Source organism: Terrapene carolina, unplaced genomic scaffold, assembly GCF_002925995.2.
Source record: "Terrapene carolina triunguis isolate 2854851 unplaced genomic scaffold, T_m_triunguis-2.0 Scaffold93, whole genome shotgun sequence".
Classification (NCBI taxonomy): domain Eukaryota; kingdom Metazoa; phylum Chordata; order Testudines; family Emydidae; genus Terrapene; species Terrapene triunguis.
The window spans coordinates 16,756,347-16,769,407 of NW_020664444.1; the positions used below are offsets into that span (position 1 = coordinate 16,756,347).

Here is a 13,061-nt window from a genome sequence, read left to right on the forward strand (position 1 = left end):
AGGCCATGAAACATGGCTGGCCAAATCCTACAGTAATTTCTCAGTCCCATTAAGTTTTCTGAGTCCAGGATTTTCGTTACTGTATGTTGTTCATTCTATATCTGATTGCCATATAGCAGATCCTATTGAGAGACCAAGGTTTTCTTGAGAAACAAGGAAATGGAGCACTCTGCCTACCACAGCCCCCTGATGCTGCTCTAAATTGAAATCAATGGAGTTACACCCATGTAAGATTAGTGTAACAGAGAAGGAGAGTCAGGCCTGGTATAGTCCTTAATGACAGAAAAACTAATTTGAAAGAGAGTCTTAAAATAATATTCTGGGCAAGATTCTACTTTACATTTCATATATATAGTTCTGGCACCTTGATCACGTACTGTTTGGTTTAGCCATTCTACAAGAGTTTGCTTTGTTCCAGGATGTGATTTTAATCATTCTCTTGAATTTTGGTTAATTCCAGAATTGAGATGTTGACGGTGGTTACTCCTGTCATTCATTTGTGTGACTCTTTTCTCCAGCAGCTAAAAACCTGCTTTGAGAAAGCAGGCTCGGGAGGCCTTCTAAAGTCAAGAGTTGTCGTAATTGCCAAGTGATAGTTAAATAATATGCATTCTCGTTTCAGTTTTAGGACACACGTACAAGGGCATCATTACTTTTACTTACATAATTTCTGCTCTTTCTGATTTCAAGAAATCCTCATAATTTCTCTTGATTTGCCTTGGGAGAGCAATCTGTAGAAGAGGGAGAGGTAATTACAGCACTTATGAAAATGTCAAACACAAATATTTGGCAAGCCATATTGTCAGTAAACCAAATCTCCATCTTTGTTTAAAGCACTACTGTGGCCACTCTAGCCAATTTAATCAATCTTTGGATGGGACCAATCTAGCATACCTTACTCTGATGAAACTGCCAATGGTAGCAATAGGAGTTTTGCCTGAGACAAGACTGCACGATTGGACCTAATGTAATGTAAGCTCTGTGATATGTTGGCACCTTATTGCTGTGCTATTTAAGCAGCATGTAACCCTTCTTTTAGGCATAGGTTGTGTGATGGGCATACTGGACAGTGGCCATGGGGCTGCAGGCAAAATCCTGTCTGAGCCAAAGAGGAAGTGTACGGGATTTCTTCAGTGGTGTTGAGTGAACTCATACATAATTCAAAGAGTTTTACTCAAGTATAAAGGTTTAATTTGAACCGCATTTTTCCCCTTAATGGCTCAGGAATACTCCAGTAGCAGCAACAGATACAAGGCCTCACAGTCAAAGATGTATTCTTAAGGAGTATCTCTGGCTAAGCAAGGAACTGTTTGGGGAGCAGATGAATCTGGTGGCATTAAGGTCGATATGGATCCTGAATGAAGAGCTAGCAAAACTGTCATGATAGAAAAGGCCTGTGAAGTGCTGAGAGCCTCAGGCATGGTTCTGAGTGCCTCACCCTGCTCAAGTGAGAATTGAAGGCACTCATTTCTCAGGAGACACTCAGCACTTCACAGGATTGAGCCCCCAAATGGTCAAATTAAGATGACCTATCAAGGGCAGTTTGATTTCCAATCCTTTTCCCTAGGTTTCAAACACACTCTCTCTCTCTCTGTCTCTCAGGGGAATCAAGTGAGCTGTAACTGAGTCCCTTTTATACCTTCTTTTTTTCCTTTCTGTCACTAAAAAGGGAGAGGAAAAGGCTGGGGAAAAGAAAAGGAAAACAAAAGTGGGGAGGGGAACAAACTGGAAACCAAACCAAAAAAGGGTTTTTTTAGTAAAAAGAAAAACACACAACAAATTTTTTGGGGGAAAAAATGAATATTTTCCACACCAAAATATATATTTTTGTAAAAAATAAATAAATAAATAAATAAAAAAGGGGGAGGCGGGGGGACGGATACATTTTTCATCAAAAAATTTTTTGAACAGAATATTTTGACCAACTCCAAACAACAGTCACTGCCTCTTCTAAACAGAACAGCTAAACCTGGCTAAACACAGTGGTACAGGGTGGGACTGAATTGACAGACTGACTAGATTGAATTAGGCACAGCCAACATAGGAGTTCACTCTTTGATTTCTTGAACTTTAATGAAGATAGTTCTGCTACAGCATGCCTGAAATGTAGCTACAGCTCAATCAAACATTGAAATAAGGTTAACTCTACCTCCTGTGAAACTAACTGAACTTTTCTGTCTCCACAGCAAACATCCTGACAGTCATTATCCTATCGCAGCTGGTGGTTCGCAGGCAGAAGTCCTCGTACAACTATCTTTTAGCACTAGCTGCTGCTGACATACTGGTACTTTTTTTCATTGTCTTTGTTGACTTTTTGCTGGAGGACTTCATCTTGAATAAGCAGATGCCTCAGATACTTGACAAAATAATTGAGGTATTGGAATTTTCTTCCATACATACGTCCATTTGGATTACCGTGCCATTAACAATTGATAGGTACATAGCAGTATGTCATCCGCTTAAATATCACACAGTCTCCTACCCAGCTCGTACTCGAAAAGTCATTGTGTGTGTTTATATCACCTGCTTTTTGACCAGCATCCCCTATTATTGGTGGCCCAATATTTGGATTGAAGACTACATAAGCACATCTATACATCATGTCCTTATCTGGATCCACTGTTTTACTGTTTACTTGGTACCGTGTTCCATTTTCTTCATTCTGAATTCAATCATTGTGTACAAGCTCAGACGAAAATGCAATTTCCGACTGAGAGGATATTCCACAGGGAAAACGACAGCCATTTTGTTTACTATAACTTCTATTTTTGCCATACTTTGGGCACCAAGAATAATCATGATACTGTATCACCTCTATGTATCACCTTTAAACAACACTTGGTTGGTACATATCGTGTCGGATATTGCCAATATGCTAGCACTGTTGAACACTGCAATTAATTTCTTCCTCTACTGTTTCATTAGCAAGAGATTTCGCACAATGGCAGCTGCGACACTAAAGGCTTTCTTTAGGTGTCAGAAACAACCAGTTCAGTTCTATACAAACCATAACTTTTCAATAACTAGCAGCCCTTGGATTTCCCCTGCCAATTCTCACTGCATCAAAATGCTTGTTTACCAGTATGATAAAAATGGAAAACCTATAAAAATATCACCATGAAAGGAGGATTGTTAGTGTCTCCGGATGCATCTTCTTTTCAAGCGGTTACATCTCCAGAATGTAAACTGCTGACGTGGCTATTTTTAAAAGTGGTCAGCTGATTTCATTTCCCTGACAGACTAAAGGTCGATCAGACTGTTAGCAGAGAATGGGAGTACTTCATTTTGGGAGTCGGAATGAGAAGGCAAAATGTCTCTTTCCTGTTACATAGCATTTTGAATATGCTTTGGAGTACGAGTCTTTATGTTCAATTGCTATCATGTGTCCACATGCAAGCATTGGTGCAGTACAGTTGTTGGGGGAAAAGCCACGCCAAAGGTGTTTAATTGTAACCATAAAAGAACTTCTGTGACCATCTAGTTGTCTTCACTGTTGACAAAGCGAATGCTTTATGTACTGTGGAAGGTATCATTTGCACTGCGTGCGCTTGCCTAAAACGATGTGTCATTTCTAACATGAAATATCGCTACACGCAGTCCCTGCTATTGAGGACTTTCTGCAGTGAGCAATCTGTAAGATATTTGAACTGTGACAAGCCCTTCCAGGCTCACTTGAACTCCAGGCTTCAACTCAAGGCTCAAGGATGGATATTTCACCTGTTATAGCCTTGACATGAAAAGCAATCCTGCTAGCTGCCAATATTTATATGCTTTAAGTTGTTTTATCTAAGACAGAGGCCAGAGGGGAGGGGTTTGAAGGGAGGTGGAAAGAGGTTTCTTCAGCCAAGAACAAAAGTAGAATATTTCTCCAGTGACTTTAATTAGACTCTCCAAAGGCTCATAAGTTTGGGGCCCAATCCTGCAAGGTACAGCGATCCCATGGGGCCCGATTCTGTGAGGTGCTGCATGTACACTGACCAACGTTTTGAAATTAATTTCAGAGAGATTTGGGTTGGGAGGCCCTCAGGTGTGTGAGCCTGCTCTGCAGTTACCCCAGAGTGTCAACTCCTGTCTCCTGGGGCTGACCTGGCTCCTGGAGTCCCAGCTCCTGCCCGTTGGCTCTCTAGCCCCAACATGTAGATGGGGTCCTCCCCTTGTGATGTGCACCCCCCCCTCCCCGGCCCTTGCACTGCTGGATTGCCAGCCCCAACGTCCCGCTCCCACACTGCAGGAGATAACACCATGAAATCAGGAGCTGGAATTTTTGGTTATAAATGGGAGTCTCCCTGACATGCTAGGAGACTTAGTGAGCCTGGCTATGCGTTTAATGAGAAATATGGACACCACAACTCCCTTTGGAGCCAATGAAACTACTCAGCACCCCACATGACTGGGTCTTTAGAAATTATACATACAAAAATTAAATATTAGAACCTGTTTGGGCTATGCTATCACAGATTTACCATTTAGTTGTTTAGTTTAATAGTCAAAAATCTGTGTGTGGATTCAACATATTAAAGACTCCACAACAGTAAAAACAAAGACTACCCAAAATACCTGGACAGTGAATTTTAAGGTACTTTAACTAGGATAAATATTTAAATTCTCTTCCTCCACACCCATAAGAAGCATATCAGCAACAGTGGTAGAAGACACAGGAAGAAGATAGCTACATCAGGCTACTGAGAGGCATTTCATTTGCTATTATCCCTCTTTGTTGTTGGTACGTGGTCTCACAAAGCATGCATCATAACACGTAAATTACTTGTGGAGCACTTAACACAGGCCTTAATAAAGAGTGTAAGATTGTTTCCTTGCCTGGTAAACACGGGCACAGCTTTGTCAGTGAGCATAGGGGCTTCTCAACTGATAACTGCAAAAAAGAGAGAAGCTCAGGGTTTGCAAGGTGTCAGTGTATGTGCCTCATTGTGAGCAGGAAGCTCACAAAAGACCCAATGCTGTGACATCCTGAGATTCTCCTAGAGGGGGAATAGAGGGCACTCAGCACCTCCTAGAACTAAGCTCAATAAAAATCTGTAGATATTGAACAGTCTGCCATATTTTGAGGTCTTACTATGTTTTAAAAAATGCTGAGTACCCATGAGTCCCAAGGGCATGATTCCGCACTGCCTTGCTCCTCGTGTAGCCATTTACTCCTCTGTAAAGTGAGTGCAAAGTGGATGTATACAGCAACCAAATAAGAATGCACTGTGCACACCCATAAATGACAGCACAAGGCACATGAGAGATCAGGTGGGTGAGGTCACATATTTTATTGGACCAACATCTATTGGTGAGAGAGACAAGTTTTTGAGCACACAAGATACAAAGCAGTAAAGGATGAAGTCCAATCTATCTGCTCCAACAGATCTTTACTTACATGGGAGTAGGGCTTATTTGGGAAAGAATGAGACTACTCAAGCAAGTAAGGATTTGTAGAATTGGGTCCATTATGGTCAGATCCTCAGCTCCACTGACTTCAGTGTGAGTCCAGGGTGCTCAGTACTAAAACCTTTTCACACTAATCTTGACAAAACATGATGTATGCAAAACAGTAATTGCAATAATAAAGCATAAGGAAATGCTAGGCCTCTAAATGTGTCATTACCGACAACTAAATAAGGGTAAAATTATTAGCTTCTTTACTACTGATTTACTTATTTATTTATTAGTCTTTGTCCTTTTCCCCTCCATTCCCCAAGCTCTCTCTTTATTCTCCTTCTGTGTAAATTGATATTAACCAAAGTTTACCTTTTTAAAAAAGGTACTAGCTATTTAATTTTGGGAAAGACACTGTATTGATCTTTTTTATTTTAAATTTGTTATGAAGAATGCTAGTCTGAGTTACATGTGAATAAGTCAAAGTGCAATATACCTATATAGAGTAAGCTATTCATTTTTGAGAACGTATCTAATATTGAAAACAAAATGTATTTATATTAATATTTCACTATTCTACTTAATATATTAATAACCTTACATAAGTAACTGAATGTTTAGGTTTTTTAAAAAATGCATATATTTCAATTCAGTATATGGAATAATCTGCCATATACATTGTGTGATTTGTTAACTTTTCTTAACATGATGTTGGTCCTGCAAACTAGCAGTGTAATCTCTCTTTTTTTTCCTACTTATATTTTTAATTTTAATAAATGGCCATATTTAAAATTTTAAAACTCTTAGTGTGAAGATGTCATTTCTAAACTAAAGATATTCCACCAGGTTACTGTAATCTTCTTTTTAAAAAAAAACTCACTACCTTTTTCATATCAGTCTTTGAAATAACATGGTATTATTTTCATAGGTATTTAATCAACCAGTTCATTTCCAATGATTTTGGGGCTTTAAGGGCTTGATTCAAAGCCCCATTGAAGTCAACAAAAAACCTCCCACTGGCTTCAATGGGGTTTTGATTAGGTCATAACTTATTAACAATAAACATTCTGAAGCCTTTTTTGTGAGGGGGGGACAGTTTGGGAAATAAAGCCTTGACTTTTTAGTCCACCATATGAGAGCTGCTGTTGATGATCCTTGCCTTTTTTGGTTTTGTGAAGCATCTTGCAATGACTGTTGTTAACTAGCCAATGTCTTGCTGTATTCTTTGTACCTCCTAATTTTCCTATAGTAAAAACTTAACTAAGCACTTGCTGTCTCACTGTTTAGGAAAATAAAATATTCTGGAGACAGAAGTATCTTGGTTGCAGAGAGGGGATTTCCTACTTGATTTAACTTATATTTCAGATACCTACAATTAGAAGAAAAAAAAAAGCTGTGAAGAGAGAGTCTGACAATTACTTGTAGGCGTATGTCCTTGAAAAATCACAGCTATGAACAAAGTCATTTTTAAACACAACGCTGAGTATATAAAATTATAATAATGAGACCTAACACCTATTTGAATTGTAAACATTGATATTTTCATAACTAGAGAATATATTGTGTTTGACAAACTTGTTTGTATTATAATAAATTCTGAGCTGGTGCATAAAAACTCTTTTATTGTAATATTTGGAGTCATGATATTTATTTTGTAGATGTTTATGATGACAGTTAGTGTGTAGGGCCATCCTTGCAATCCATACTCAAGTGACTGCCCATTGAGTGTAAGTGGTGGAATCAGCCCCATTCAGTAAATAATGAATCTTCAAAACATCCATCATGGACATATGTAATTATTGGGCCTGATTCTCCACTACCTTGTGGACCAAATTCTCAGCTGCTTTAAATGTGCAAAACTTCATTGAAGTTAATGGGTCTGTGCCCATTTATGCTAGCAGAGAGTTTGGCCCGTTTACGTCTGTGCACAGTGGGCATGAAACCCTACCAACTCTGAGTGATGTAAACGACGATAAAAGATGCAAAGCAGCAGAGAATCAGGCTCACTGTTCCCACTGACTTCAGTAAAGTCCAGTAGGCTTAAAACTGGTGCAGTGAGATGCAGAGTCTGGTCTGGAGAGGTTAAGTTGGCTAGTTTTGACCAAGGACACAAAGTAGGTCAGTTGCAGAATTAGCAGCATTAACTTCTCTCTGAAGGGGAGTGTCGACTGTTCAGTCATCATGGGGGAAGTTGCCAGGGACAACGTGGCTGAAATAGGAGCACATGGAGGTGGGGAGTGGGAAGGGGAGGCCATTCTTCGGAATTGCCCATGATCTGCTTTACCCTTAGAAGCTTCGGATCTGCATGTTTTGTAAACCATCTCCCTTTCTCTGTCTGCTTGGCTGCATGCCACACCCCGTTTGAGATGACCATATGGCACCAACTCCATGAGCTGAATGTCAATATTTTTTTAATAGCTTTTCCCCTTCAGCTCGCCTGCTTCAGCCCAAACTCAGATCTGGGGTCAATGCTTGAGCGTGTTTGATCTGTGGGGGATTGGTTGGGGCTCATGTCTAGCCATTATGTTAAACAGATGATTCTTCCCATAAATTCTTCATGGCCACATGTGGAATACGGTTTCATATTTCTGACAGTTACTGTAGCGTAAGTGCAAAGAAAGGAAACTGATAGGGAAATAATAAAAAAGGAAAATGGGCCAGGCATTTACACATAATGGTGAGGATCAATGACATGGTCTGTGCTGTCTTGAATTTGCAGCACTATAAAGCCTCTGCTGGCCTAGGAGACCCAAAAACAGTTGTCCAATGACCCATTTATAGCTTGCTTCCACCAGTGTGTAGCATAGACAGGAATTGAGCTAGACTATGCAGCGCTTTTTCCTAGTTGCAGAATATGGGTTAAGGTTCCATCTAGACCACACAGTGCAGGTCACAATTCAGCTATGCTAGGCGGGTTCCAATTTTGATCACCAGTCTTGGACTGGCATCAGGCAAGATACCACAAAGAGTTTATAAATCCATTAGCTGTTTACTTGTGAAAATGATTCATGCATTCAGCATCTTCCACTATTAATTTGGAAACAATTATTTCAAATTGCAGACGGGGCTGGGGTGGAAGAGTGCACCTCTAATGCATTCCATGTTGAACTCACAATGACTTTTGTTTTAGGTGTTGAATTCTTAAAAACACTTTAAACCCACCAAGTGAAGCAGAATAAAACGCGACCTCACAGAGACTGAACTGTTAAATAATAATCCTGCTATTAGCACTCCGGCTGAATTTGACAGCTCTGCCATTATGACAACATGCAATTAATCCCCTGTAGTTGCCAGACACAACAAGGAGGTTCAAAAGCTCCAGTCCATTGTATATTGCAAATGAATTTACAATTAGACTGTCATTATTGATCAAGTAAATAGTTATTATAATCAGAAAAATTTATGGTGCAAAATTAAAGGTGCAGGCTTTTGAGTTTCTGCCTTGTAGACAGAAGAGAGAATCCACTGTGTATATTTGTACCAGACAACTTAATTTGCTTTCTGACACCTGAAGTTCTTCCTTTTCATTTACTCAGCTAGGCCCTCTCCACAGTGTTCAGAAAAGCATGTTATTAATTATAGTCACAAGATTAATTCAATGTGGCACAGTAGCACCTAAAAGCCCTAACCGAGGTTGGAGCCCATGGTGCCAGACACTATACAAACACATAGTAAGACACAGTCCCTGTCTTGAGGACTTTACTGTCCAAGCAGCCAAGACAGACAGAGGATGGCAGAAAGGAAGTATTATTTCCATTTTACATATGGGAAACAAAGGCACAGGGCGATTAACTGATTCACCCAATGACCCCAGAGATCACAACACCCAAATCAGGGAGCTGAGCCCAGACACCCCTATGGGACTGAAGTCGCAGGAGCTGCCACTGTGGGGTGAGTGCAGGGAGTGGATTCTGCAATCACTCCAGGGCCTCCCACCCCATCCCCGGGGAATGGAACCACCCCTGGGGCAATCCTGTGTGGATTGTGCCATGGGAGAGGCAACTCTTCCTACACACCAATAAGGAAGGAAGAAACTCCGTGAAGGAAGCCTTGGGGAGGAATTTGCTTCCCCACTGTCCACCTTGATGTTCATTGCTAAAAGGGCAATTAGGACTCACGTTTGGGGCAAGGACTGTTCCTACCAGACACTAGGCTAAGAGGACTGGTGATACAAACTCCTAGCACAATGGGGCCCTGGTCCTGCCTGGTGATTCTCTGAGCTATCACATACAAATAATACAATCTATGGTACGTGCTTGTACTCCAGAGGCAGGCTGTCACCACAGTGTCATCAAAACAAGTTGTCAAGTGCCGGGGGACAGCAAGATTTTAATCCTCTTACAGTCATGGGAGTGGATTATTGTGTGCTGCTTCCCCTTTCTTATTTCATTCCGGGTTTTGTTTACTAAATTTAAAGGACTGATAACTTGGCACCTGTATGTTGTGTTCATTCCACTGATAAAGACCAAATTAATCCCTTTCAGGAAGGGCTTTAGATTCTGCAGAGATTTAAAACAAAAACAAAACAACCCACAGATTTGTTTTTCCTCACCCATTACAAAATGGTAACAAGTTTGCAGAGTCCAGCTAGTCTGACGTTGCAGTCTGTTCTTGGGCTGGCTGAAAGTCCAGAATTCCCAGTGATTCCAATGGGAATTAAGGGAACCCAGGCTCTAGAATTTTAAAAGTAGCTGCAAGGGAGTGTGTTCAAATAGATCATGTAGATAGTAGATTTCAGCAGCACTTAGCCCACCATTAAGTTCAATCTTTTTTTTTAATTAATGCAACTGAACTAGGTAATCATGACTTTATAATATCCCAGTGGTATTACTCTTCAGCAGTGCTGTTCTGTTTCTAGGATAGAAAATAAATGAAACACAAGCCGAGGTGCTGAGTGTATAGGGAACTATCAGAAACTTTGACTGATTGCCACAAATTTACCTGCAAATCAAAAACGGTTACAGATATTTAGGAACATAAATGACCCCCAAAGCCCAAGGACAATTTATCCAAAGCAAATTACACATGTCAGTGAATATTGTTTAAAATGGCCTTTAATAAAGGGCACCTTCCTCCACTATGTACAGCTGGATAAAAAAAAGGTAAGAACCGAATTGTCTAATGTCTTTTTTCTTCCCCAGTTTTTTTAGTACAGAGCATTTCAACAAAAGTCTTCGTCTAATTGAATTGAAGGCTGTTTCTGGAGACAGACAATTAAGCTGAACAATGTATAATTAGCCAAAGAAAGAGAGTGCTCAGATCTCCCCGATTTTGGATTATATCAGTAGGTGGCTCAGCTAAAATATATTCCTGTCCCTTCCGCTGGGGATCTTAAGGCAGTTGTTCCCCCATTGGAAGATAAACAAGTGGTGCAGAGAAGCAGGCTATTCTAGGCTTGGTTCTCCATTGCCCTGCCTCTTGTGCAGTCACTTACCCCAATGCACAGTAAGCGCAAGTGCCACCATTCTGATTGGGCGGCATTTCACAACCACTTTGCACTGGTGTAAATGACTGCATGAGGTGCAGGGTGCTAGAGAATCAGGCCCAGGGTGAGTAAGTCCTGTTCACGGGGGACAGGGATGACAAACGCAGCTTTCCACTTTCCAGTCCAGCTGGAACATTTGCATTGCTTCCCTTTCACCAGCAACTCCTCCACTGGAATCTCTTTCCTATCTGCAGCACACTAGGCCCCTCCACCCTGGCTGAGAAACCTTAGCCCAATGCCACCACATCACAGCAACAGCACATGGCTGCTAATGTTTTCACTACTAATCATGGCATAGGTGAAGCCGAGGATTGACCCCACATTGTGCTTTTGTTCTGTAACACAAAGAACATAGTACCACCAGGTGTAGGGGAGGAGCAGCCTCCGCACACCATAATGACCATCTACCCTGGGATTTCTTTGAACTACAAACTCTGTTCCAACCAGATGCCTGGCCCTTGTGCCCAGCCCCCCCCACTTCCTCCTCATAATGCGTATTCTCCTATCTCCCCTCTGTACCTCATCAACCTCATTCCCTTTCTACCCCACTTTTCAACTCCCCCATCTCTCCCCCACCAAAAAAGTCCCTTGGAATGAACAATATATCTGCCACTCCTCACCCTGACCTCTTGGTCATAAGCTGTATCCTTCCCACCCTCCACCCCGTTTGTTTGTTGCCTTTTTAGACTGTAGGCAATCTGGGGGGAAAGACTGTCCCTTCCTGTGTGTTTGTACAGTACCTAGCCTGGGGCTTCTGCATGTCACAGTTACAAATAGTACATCATCATCATAATGTCCACTGGAGCTGGCCTATCTGGGATTCCCATCCCATCAATGAAAGTTAAGGGTGCTCAGCAACTCATAGGAGGGAGCTTATGTTTTTCTAAATGCATCCTTTTCAAAACGTTGAGGAATCCTAACAGATTGGTGGGATGCTGGGGGAGGAGGAGTTCCTTGAAATTATAAACTCAAAACCCCAAACAAAAAATCCCAGAGGAATTGCTGACTCAGCAGAAACGAACCAAAACAGGAAATGCTAACTTTTTATTGGAGTTATATGGCAGTGAAATGTCATCTCACTGGAGCTTCTATTGCCAGAAAAATCCTCTCATCTGCATCTTTCCAATCAAATAGTCTCTCAAAGTGGTATTCATTATTATTTATTACATGTATTAATTTATATAAAATGCTGGTCACTTGAAAAAAAAGTAATGCCGCTTTTTGGTAGCAGAACAAGCTGCTTTATAGCTCAAACTTTGATCCATTAACAATAGACTTGATAAAAATCAAGTAAAGCAGAATCAAAGTAGGCCGAGTGTCTCATACACAGTAGGATCTTGTTGCTGACATATGCACAGAAGGAAAGATAAAAATCTATCAAAAGACACCATTTCTTGAGCATTTCCCACAGCCCATACACTGTGGCACTCAGACAAATGAAACACGAAGGTAGTTTCTTTCCATTTGGTGCTCAACCAGATAAGGTCTGAATGACAAGCATTCATCCTGGTGGCGTTATTGATAAATGCTCCCTGTCAGTGCATTAAAAAGTAATCCAAGTCAAACTGAACCAACAAACAAGCACAGCTAAAGTTCATCCCAAAATCTTTTAAAGATGCATTTATCAGACAGGATCTGCAAGAGGTATCTGGCCACAGCTGGCTGGCTAATCAGCTGGCTGGCTAATCAGCTGGCTGCAGTTACAGACATAACTGTAATAATAAAGCAATTCTCATTTAAGCCATTACCATACTGATGTGACCTTTTCTAAAAGTGTGTGTGTGTAAACTATGGCAATCAACAGCATTATAGCTCAACAGACATATGTGGGAAGTCTGACGTTTATCTCAAACTATAGCAGTCTCTTCATAGGTCCTGTCATGCTCCAGCTGATGGGCCTGGGGCTCTGTTTGAAGGAGTGGGTATAAAGATGACAGCAATATTCAGAGGGTAAGGATATGGAGTTCCATTGAGGAAGAAAAGACATGCTTAACATGTGAGAATAACATGCTACATGTGAACAACTTCACCGGTGAGCTGGAGAGTGGCGTAAATAGTATATGTATGAAACCTGCAGATATCTCTAAATGAGCAGAGCTGTAAACAGTGGAGCAGAAACAGAAGTAGCACACGTGAACCTATGGCAGAAAACAGCAGCCCGCAATTCACTCTGGTAAGATGCAAGCTCATACATCAG

General features: G+C 41.0%; 1 protein-coding gene across 1 annotated transcript in view; it reads left to right on the forward strand.

Annotated features, from left to right (window-relative positions):
* GPR139 (G protein-coupled receptor 139) overlaps positions 1 to 3,121 on the forward strand; it is a 26,684-nt gene extending 23,563 nt beyond the window's left edge. The window contains exon 2 of the mRNA XM_024204677.1: positions 2,187 to 3,121. Within this exon, the coding sequence (XP_024060445.1) occupies positions 2,187 to 3,121 (935 nt within the window). The remainder of the gene's footprint in view (positions 1 to 2,186) is intronic.
* The last annotated feature ends 9,940 nt before the right edge of the window (positions 3,122 to 13,061 follow it).